At 31.2% G+C, this 10,622-nt stretch overlaps 1 protein-coding gene across 1 annotated transcript; it reads right to left on the reverse strand.

The window, feature by feature from the left end:
• Window positions 1-8,833: 8,833 nt before the first annotated feature.
• LOC110707170 lies at window positions 8,834-10,102 on the reverse strand. Its single transcript, XM_021885176.1, has one exon. It carries the CDS (start codon window positions 10,100-10,102, stop codon window positions 8,834-8,836), a length of 1,269 nt encoding a protein of 422 aa, XP_021740868.1.
• Between the last annotated feature and the right edge of the window lie 520 nt (window positions 10,103-10,622).

Genomic DNA, 10,622 nt, shown 5'->3' on the forward strand with positions numbered 1-10,622 from the left:
TGTTACCTGTATAAAGAGACATATATATACTTATGAGAACTCGGGTCAATCCAGATAGAAATGATGAGGGGAGATATAAATTTCTAACGGTGAGATATTTAGTTTTTTTTTTCTTTTTTTTTTTTGGGTTTTTTTGGTTTAAACGGTTCAAAGCTAGATTAAGGGTGCTCAATAGGAGCTAAGTTAGATTTATTTAGTATTGTCTAACAATGGTAGAATGGTAATTTTACCTTTTATGTCATATCCAAATCTAATTGAAATTCATATGAGAAGGGAAAAAAAGTGAGGGGGGGGGCTGTAACTTGTCATATGTGCTACCATTGTTAAATTAGCTTGCCATGCCACATATGATTTCAAGCTAATTTTGTTAGTAGTTATATTTGTGTTCAATGGTTGGCTACTAGCTTGCTAATTAATAAGTTTGACTTTCTCAATTAGCTTTATAAATTTAATTATTATAATATATTAATCTCCAAAAATTTTAAAACTTTTTCAGCTAATTTGCTTGGCCAAGCTAATTGTATTTTTTAGCTCTAATGATCAAGCTAGTAGCTAGAGACTTTTGAAAATTGCAAGCAAGTCCCTAAGTATAACCATTGGAGTTGCTCTTAGTGCTATTTGACTGCTTAATGAAACTTAAAATTTTTAATATTCACAAAAATGTCATAGTAGACACAATTAATCGCTAGGAATGTCGCATTGTTCGTTTATTGAATTAATATCTCTATGAAAATTGAAAATGATTGTGGATTGGTAAGACAAAACATTGAAGCATGCGTTGACACAACAAATTTGTCAAGAAGTGTTAAGTGCCAAATTAAAACATTGCTTCGTAAAACTATCATAAGAAACCTACATTTCGAAATAAAATAATAGAATAAGTAGTGATTTATAGTCTTTTAGAGGTCAGATGGTCCACTTCTATTTGTCTTTAGCACTTACAAAGTAGTGGCTAGCAATAAAGGAAACAAAACATGAGAACGCAACAAAAAAAATTACAAACGAAGTATTAAAAAATGGTCCAACACTTAATTAAACCCTTTTTTGGGCTCTTTAATCTTTGCTCTTTCTTCTCTTCTTTTTTCATTTTCCTCCTTTTTTTGACGGGAGAACATCAAAGAGAAACTTTGCTTCCTTAGGAAGAGTATTATCTAGTCACACTTTCATCTCATTTTAATTATCTTTTACTAGCATGTGCTACATGTGCTAGAAATATGTATAGAATCTGGCTAGCTAGTTTAAGGCTTATTTGTTTCATTTTATTTTAACTCACCTCATACAAAATTAGTTCAACATATGTTGAAAATAGAAAAAAATATGTTTTTTCGAGTAAGATAAGTTTTATTCAACCGACAACATATGTTCAATTATAATAAGTTCATATAATAAGATAGTCTCAAAGAAAAAAAAATTCAACTAAACAGAGTGTTTGAGTTTAATTTGTAAGGAGAAATTTTCTGCCTCTAATAATTAGAGTAATGAATGGCTCTAATAACACGACATTAGTATTATATTGTGTTTAAATGGTATCATCTAAATACCAACAAGGAATTATATCAATACCACAAAACATTTTTGTACTCGTGGGTATCATTGAATCAATATTTTAGTATCATGATAATACCATCAAAGTATAATGTAATATCAACCCGTGTTATTAGAGTCATTCATGACTCAAATTATTATAGGCTGAGAATTCCTCATATGTAAGGTTTTGTGGGATGATATACCTTTTTATCTCATTAGCAACTAAGAAACTAAAGAGATATTTATTTATTTTTGAAGAAGAGATGATTAATTAAACAACTCTCACCCTAATACTTGATCTTTTTTTGCTTGTGTCTTATCTTTTATTATCAAAGTTTACAACAATACTGGATAAGTGGTGTTTAAAGATCATATTTTCTCCGTTCTAGTAATATTGCAATAACTGGACTTTTGCACTATTCATCATGCATGTTTGACCACATATTATGATTTATACATAAAGTAAATATAGTCATGCAGGGTCTTGTTAGATTCGTCTCGTAAAATACTTTCACAATTTCAACTTTTTATAATTTTTACTCTTATATAATATGGATATTTAACATTTAAAATGTGCTTTGAGATGCGTAATTTCATCCTTGTTGCAATATTTATGAAACAGATGAAGTATATACTATGTCTATCTCTACTATAATTACATCCACTCTTTTGAATCTATTTAAGCAAAGTTAAAAGTAATTCAACATTTTATGTCATTGTGAACAATAAGAAAGATTCCTAATCAACATAATATAATTTTCCTTCACATCAAATATTCCTTTGGGAATTTTCACCCCTTTAATTTACCACCTATTTTATATGTAGAGAATATGTAGTTTGATACTGCCTAATATTTCTACAACTACATATTACTCATTTACTCGCTCTATTTCTAAATATTCTTACATTTTGACTCAACATGACTATATTATATTTTATACTTCTTAAAAGAAATTTAGAAGAATATCTTTATCTTATGAATATTTTCATGATTCCAATAAGGAAGATAAGTAAGTCATCTATATTTGTAAAATCATCGAATACTAAAATCATTCATTTTAATAATCTTCCTTTCCAATCCCTTTTTTCATTTTTTTTTATCCAAATGAATATACTTCGTAATACGTAACTCGCATTGCTCAGTAATTTGTTCATTTGTTGTACTGGGTAGAATTAATCTATATCATTTCTAGAGCAAAATTGAAATAATTATAATATTGTTAATGCCACCATTATACACTCTTGTACTCTAGAAATTCACCTCACGAGTGCATGACGCGCGCATTGACAACATCAAAGTGTCCTCCCTTATGAATTTATGATATCAATCGTATCTACTTCATAAGTTCTTTTTACTTAACCTGTTTTTTTATCACGTTTATCAATATAAACCTTTAATAATTAATAATTTTAGTTCTCCAAAAATAAAAAATGTAAAAGTTATATATTATGATAGTACTTATTGAAACGAAAAAAAGATCATACATAAATATGTTTTTCCTTACATATTATTCACAAAAGATGGTCAAAGGATGGGTGGTAAATAGTATAAAAGTCAAAGCGGGTCAACTAAAAAAACGGAGGAAGTATTTTTATTTTTTTTTGAGAAAAGATATCAATCATATATTAGTGTCGGTGGATAAAATTGTTTTATTTTTGAGAAAATATGATTTCCACAAATAAATTCAAAATGCAATAACAACACAATGTTTTCAGCACTTAAATTGGTGGGGTTCCTTTTTATGAGAAAATCCTAGAACATTAATATAATGAGATACTACTATTTTAAGGTCTCTATATATAACACTGTTTATAAAATGACACATCTTTCACCAAACTCTTGTCATTCTCATAAATCTGGAAATTTTATATTTGTTATATATTTTGGTGGGGATAATTTTGTTTTTTCCTTTGGTAATTCCTATAAAATTGATCTATTATTTGCCAATAATTGTAAGACAACGTACGATACTTGTAAAAACTACAAACACAGCCTTTTGTACTATTGTTCAACAATCATGTACTTCGCAACATTGTCGATTTCTAGTTTTCGGTCTACAAAAATGTATGTTTGGTACGGAGTATTAGTTTTGATTAGTAAAGAGTAAGTATATATTAGTAGAATAAGTAGTTTATTTGATAAATAAAAACAACTAATATTGCTTTTTCTCAAAAAAGAAAAAAAAAACCAACTAATAATGCTTGAACAATATATGGTTGTTTCAATAAAAGTTTACTCCTTTTTTATTCTTTGAGTTTTTTACATAGTCCGTTTTTAATCACGTTTTTTTGAGTTGCACTTGTTTACGTACTCTCATTAGTCATTACCCCTCAAGTATATTTTCACATGAATATATCGAGCTAAATAATCAATACCCCCCATCCTTTTACCTACATTATTACGTCAATACCTCTCTTGTTTCTCTTTAATATGCAAATAGTTTATCTATGTTTAGAAAGATGAACAAAAGACAAATAATATAAACGAGATTCGATTTCAAATCATAATAAGTACAACCACAAAACCTTAACCAGCTTATTGAGCTAAACTAATTGATATCCCTAATATTGTGTGTGCAAATTGTAATACTACCTCGATCGCTATTATTTGCAACTTTTACTATTTTTGGCCGCCCAACAATATTTGCAACTTTCCAATTTCTTTCCCATTTTAACAAACTTTTTTGGTTAAAATGTCATTTATATGGTGGTCCCCCTTTTTATGTTTTCTCTCTCCTCCTAACCACATGTACAAAATCAGATTTTATTATAATGGTCCCCCATTTTATTTTTTCTCTCTCCTCCTAATCACATGTACAAAGTACCCTTTCCTTTTATTATCAAATTATGCTTCGTAAACCGTAAAACCCTCCAAAGTTGCAAATAATAGCGACCGGAGGTAGTAATTATAAAACAAAGATAAAAGGGGTGAAGTTGTATTTTTGGGAGTGGACAGAGCGTAAAAGTAGAGTGTAAAATTGTTGGGTTTCTAAGAAAGATCTAACTTGACTTAATTTGTATGGTAGCTACCCAACCAAAGCTTTGAATACGGGTAAAGTTCTGTCTTGGAAGCAACATCAAAGTGCTAAACCCCACGTTTTATTAACTACTCCGTATCTATTACTACTGCATGCAACTGTGCAACTAATGCTACAGGCCTATTTTATGAGCTACTGTCCACCACTACGCATTCACATACTCCCTTTATTGATCTTGCGTTCTTAAGTTTACAAGCATTAGACTTAATTTACACTTAATTGACCTTAACAAGATCTAAACAAACTAATTATCTAAGCTAGTATAACTTCATATTTTATACTTTGTACTACCACCGTTAAGTATTAGTTGCAACTTTGGAGTATTATTTGTAAGATATAAAATACTTTAAAGTGGCAACTAATATTCAACGGAGATAGTATTAAACTTAAATCCTTAATTCCTTATCTATACTTCTTTTACAAGTATAATTCTTTTATATTCTAATGACAATGTGAACCACATTATCGGACCACAATTCTACTTTTATAGGTCAACACAACCCAATGTAGCAAGCGAATTAGACGGCCAGCTACGGAAGTGTTGTGGTCTAATAGTTTTAGGTTTTAAGTTAAATATAAAATATGGTCAGACCGCATGACTTTGTTTCATAGAGTCTACGAGGTTATATATATGTTTCAAATTGTCTTAGATGGTTTAAATTTTTTTTACCAATGTAGACAGTTACATATACTATATATTGTTTGAGAAAGTTATGCTTCAAATTATCATATGTGGTGTAATTTTCTCTCTTTTTTTTTTTTTTTTTTTTTGTTTAATGTAGTACTCCCTCCGTTTCGCATTAGTTGCAACAGTAGGCTTGGCTCATAGTTTAAGAAAATTATAGACTAGGCTTATAGTCTTATAATATAAAGTATTATTAGTAAGAGATAGAAATGATAAACAAAGTAATGTGAGTGGGGTTGGTACGAAAGAGAAATAATAAAATATTTGTGAAAATGGGGTTAGTGGGAGAGAGAAATTATAAAATAATGGTGGGTCCTTTCCAAATATAATAGTGTTGCAACTAATATGAAACGGCCAAAAATAGAAAGTGTTGCAACTAATGCGAAATAGAAGGAGTATGATATACAAAGTATGATCTAATGTGACTTTACCAACTATACTAGCTTAGCTCGCAGAGGACGCTCACTCAAAAACGTTATTTATGATAGTAGCAAGCAGAGTTAAGGGTGGAATAATGAATATGTTGAGGAACCCACGCATTAAAAAATGGGAGCTCACATGGGTCGGGGACGGAAAGTTCATGAATGCAATTGAGCCACCTTCCTAATATCTTGCATTGCTTGCAGTTGTCTCACATTTCCTCCATGACTTTTATTTTGCTTCACCTTTTATCATTGATTGAGAGATTAAAATCTCATGAGAAGAAACATCAAATCTTAAATAACATGGATCTTTGTTTTAGCTAGCTTGTATTAGCATGGTTTTCACGTTCCTAGATCTCTGCCTTTGCACAATTATGACACCGTTTTTGAGTTATGTTATACTTATTGTTATGATTATCTTCACTAATCTCTAATCACTAATCACCCCCCTACATGTTCTAAGGAATATTAATTATATATGGCAAAGATTTTATTATTAAATTTTAATTTTTGGGTGGATTAATTATCTCCTAATTATGAATTGATCATCATTATTGACTATAATGTATTACTCACACATTCCTTTTGTTAGCTAGGTTGACTTATCAAAGTGAACGTTGCATCTGTTGTAAGATGGAGGTAATACCTAAAATAAACCTTTAATCACAAATGTAATAAAAATGTTACCATTTCCATATTGTAGTCTTAGTGTTTTTTTTTTTTCAAAAAGATAAGATGCCCTAATTTTTTTTTTTTTTTTTTGAACCAAAATAAATGTGTATTCTATATTGAAATATTACCATTTAAAGAAATAATTTATTAAAAAAATAATAATTAGCAGTTAGTACATTTGGTAATGATTATTGATTAAGATAAGATGGGGAAAAAATGTCAAAGAATTTATATGAGTTTAATGCATGCTCAAATAATCAATTTTTTTTTTTTTTCCTTTGTAGAAGCTCAAATAATCAATTTAGGAGATACATATATAATCTGTATCCAAATTAGTATAAAATTTAATACTCCATAATATACAATTAAGAAAATAAGGATTTACTACTTTTACATAATTTGTTACCCTGCCAGGAAGAATAAATCACAAGCAAAATTATTGCATATTATTTGCATAATAACTTGCTGCCTTTAAGGCTTTAAGCGTACAAACTTTTCTACTGGATAAAAAGAAGTGCTCGTTGTTATGATTGTATATATATTTTAAAACCGATTTGCTCAAAGTTGCTTCACATAGCATTTTAATTAAACCTAAAAAAAAACTTTATAATATCATCCAAAATCAAATATATATATATATATATATATATATATATATATATATATATATATATATATATATATATATATATATATATATATATATATATATATATAATTGTATACTCTTACAAGGTAAAACCTTAGGATCGGACCTCAATTTGCATTTATTTCATTATTTAAAAAAAGTATGATAACTTGAATATATAGTGAATCCTTCAGGAAACCACAGTTTATATGGTCAATAAACGTATTTGATAAATTAGTAAAAGTTAATCCTCAAAACTCATAATCGAGTCTTGTCTACAACACATCATTCAAGACTACCTATTATTATACTAAACAATGTACGAACAAGTAAACACAAATCTCTTTTATTTATTCCTCTAAACTAGAACCTTTTTATTTATTTATTTTTGGAAGGGATAACCATATTATCGAAGTAATGAAGTAATGGTGTATACTTACATGAACTAAGCTCCTTTTCCTTTTTCCATCTTTACCAAGTTTTAGCAGCATGCGATCACATTCTTCAAAATAAGGCTTAAATTAACCACCAATATAGGTGGCAGTATTATATTATTATAATATAAAGTATAGTTCACCCACAATTAATTAGTGACTTTAACTACCTTTTTCCAATAAGCCATACTCCTGAATCATTTGGTTGTTGATCACTTTATCACTTCTCTTAATTAGTCCCACATTGTAAAATTGACTCTTTTGATAAACATACAGTTCACAGTCGTTTTAAGAGCTAGCATGTTCACATGTCCTTTGTGGTCTTAATTTCACTCCAAGCTTATAAAATACCGACACTCAAAAAAATCCTCTGCCACCTAGTCATGCAAAATAAAAATGGAAAATACGAAACAATTTCTAGAATATACATTAGGCTATGATGAGGTTTTATCATTAGAATATACGATGAGATTTTGGTCTAGTGATAAAGACTAAAGGTCACAAGTCCAAACTGTACCTTCCCCGTCTATTCTCTTTGGGGTAATAAAAATTAAAATATACATTAGGCTTGTGCAGTTGTGCTAAGGCAAATAGACGAGTTCCTTAATCTGTAGTCGGTCGGTCCAAACTAAAAATTGTAAAATTGCTTCCTCAATATTAGTATTAATAACTCCAATTCTTTATTAAATTTGGTTCTTTGTTTCACATCTAGGGTACTTGTCAGTCTTCACTAGCCGTAATTGTATAAAATTAGTTGGATCTTTCTTGTCATTGGAAATGAGTGTGTCAAAGTGTCATGACTCATGTTCTTTTACTTCTAAACAATTTTAACATGATAAACATACTAACTCTACTTTGTAAATACATTAAATTAAAACAAGCAAAACAAAAACAATAATTACCAAACTCTACTAACATAAAATCAACTAACCTGGGAAAAGTTATAACCAACAGAAATTGTCTGATTTATTTTATATTACTACTATTAATTAATATAATTAATAAACTATGCTCTCTTTTTCTTACACTAGTATTAATTCAGTACCCTAGAATTCATGGACCATATAATATGAAAACTATATATTATAATTTTAATATAAAGTCTATAAAATTAATATTTTATCCCCCAATTTTGGCCAGTTCGTTATTGACTTGCCTAAGCATAAATACAACCTTTGCCAAAACACACCCAAACAAAACTGAATGGCAGGCAGAACATTGAGGTACACAAATTTCACACCAATGTAGTAAAAACTTATTCAACCACAAACTAATGTAATTATTCCATATTTCCAAAATTGTTTCCATATTTTATGAACAGAATTTGCACATTATCAACTAAAAAAAGAAAAATAAAACTTAGCTTTATTCTCCTATGTATTTTTTTTTCACCCAATTACTTGCACTATTTTTACTAAAACTAACTATTATTGATTAACCAAACAATCACTATAAACAGAAGAATATAATTTATGAGATGCACAAATTTCTTTCATAACCACCTCATCAATATCTAAACTACCACTTTCACCACTACTATGCCCACGTTGCACCACACTGAAGTAATCGGACAGCCTTAGGTAACTCGAACTCGCCGAGTCGACCGAGTTAAACCCGCCGAGTGAACTCAACTCGGCGAGTGGCTCGGTCGGTGTGATCAAATTTATGTTCTTTAGTAGGTGCCCACTGTGAACGAGTTGGTTCACGAGTCCCGACTCGGTAACCGAGTTTCGCCCCTTCCCCTTGTGCTCTATCACGCCCCGCACGATTTCGGTCAATGCCGCGGTTGCAAACCGACGCACCCCGCGGCTTCCACCAACAATGACTGCGGGGTTAAATTGAGGTTTGGAGTTCGAATCCTGCGACTTTCCTGAGTTCCTCTTGCCATGATGATGCCGAGTCGGCTCGGTGTCGAGGTTTGACCACATAAACAACGACTCGGAGCTCCGATTCCGAACCCGACTAAACGGGTCGGAAAGAATCAATGTATCCCTGATATCAACCAGCATCATATGCTTAAACTGTCGGCGGACTCGTCCCAGCAACATCGGGTAACTCGCCCACCTCCTCAAACTCATTGGCACATGAACCAAAAAACCCGAAAGCGTATCTTCCGGGTCAAGCTCAGAAGCCTCAAACCCGAGCACTGACCCGTAACTCGACCGAGTCAACTCACCTTCACTCGAGTTCCCTCTCTTCTTCCCCCAAATCGGCTCTTTCTCCCCTTCACCAACCTCCCTCTTGGCTAAGTACCGACTAAACCCGCTTTCCAACTCGGTGAACCTCCCGAGCTCGCCACCAATTCGAAAAAGTTGAAGAAATGAGTCACATTCAAACCTCACCAATGCTCCGAACCTCGCCGCGGCTGACGCCGAGGAGTAGATTAAAACTAAGTCAGCACGCGATAATAGACTAGAGTGGTGAATCAAAACTCTTAGAAATGTCCTCAACTCCTTTTCAGACGCATTTTCTGATACATGCCCAACAACTAAATCACTCATACTTTTACTCCCTCTTAAATACAGAGCACCCATACCTTGTAAAGCAGGATTCGCAGCATCAATGCGGGTGAAATTACTCTCACTGCCCTTCAATTTACTCGAAAACATGCTCAAAACCTTGAATCTTTGATGGGTATTTTCGTGATTGTTATTCTGTTTCAGAAATCTTCGAGAAGATGGGTAATTGTTCTTCATAACAGAGGTGGGTTCGAAGGTTGAAAGAGTGAATAATAAAATAGTTGTGAAAACTAAAATTCCACAAATTGATAAAGTAGATTGTGTTTTAGAAACGAGTAAATTTGTGTTTGATTTTGAAGAGAATGAAATCGAAGATTTCTTCTTACCAAAGAAATTGGGTTGTTCGTGAGAATTATTATTATTATTGTTATTGTCTGGGTGATGATGAAAAAGGATGAGCAAGAATCCCATTCCCCAACCTTCATTGTTGTTGCTGCTGCTATTTTTATCACCATTGGATTTTGCAGAAAAAACCATTAGAATTAACTCAGAAAACAAAAATATAAAATGTCACAATCTTTTTTTTTTTTTTTTACTCGATAAAAATAAAAAATAAAATAAAATAAGAATGAGCACAATCTTTAACTTTTATAAAATGAATGAAGGAATGAAGTCTCTCTTTGTTGTGGTGCAATGGCTGCTGGGAAAGTGAGGGAGGAGAGGAGAGAGAAAGAGAGGGAATGAAGAAGGAAAGAAT

This window comes from Chenopodium quinoa, unplaced genomic scaffold (genome assembly GCF_001683475.1).
Source record: "Chenopodium quinoa cultivar QQ74 unplaced genomic scaffold, ASM168347v1, whole genome shotgun sequence".
In the NCBI taxonomy this organism is placed as follows: domain Eukaryota; kingdom Viridiplantae; phylum Streptophyta; class Magnoliopsida; order Caryophyllales; family Amaranthaceae; genus Chenopodium; species Chenopodium quinoa.

Coding starts and splice junctions, on each gene's coding strand:
- LOC110707170 (XM_021885176.1), bottom strand. CDS start 10,102: ATGAAGAACAATTACCCATCTTCTCGAAGATTTCTGAAACAGAATAAC.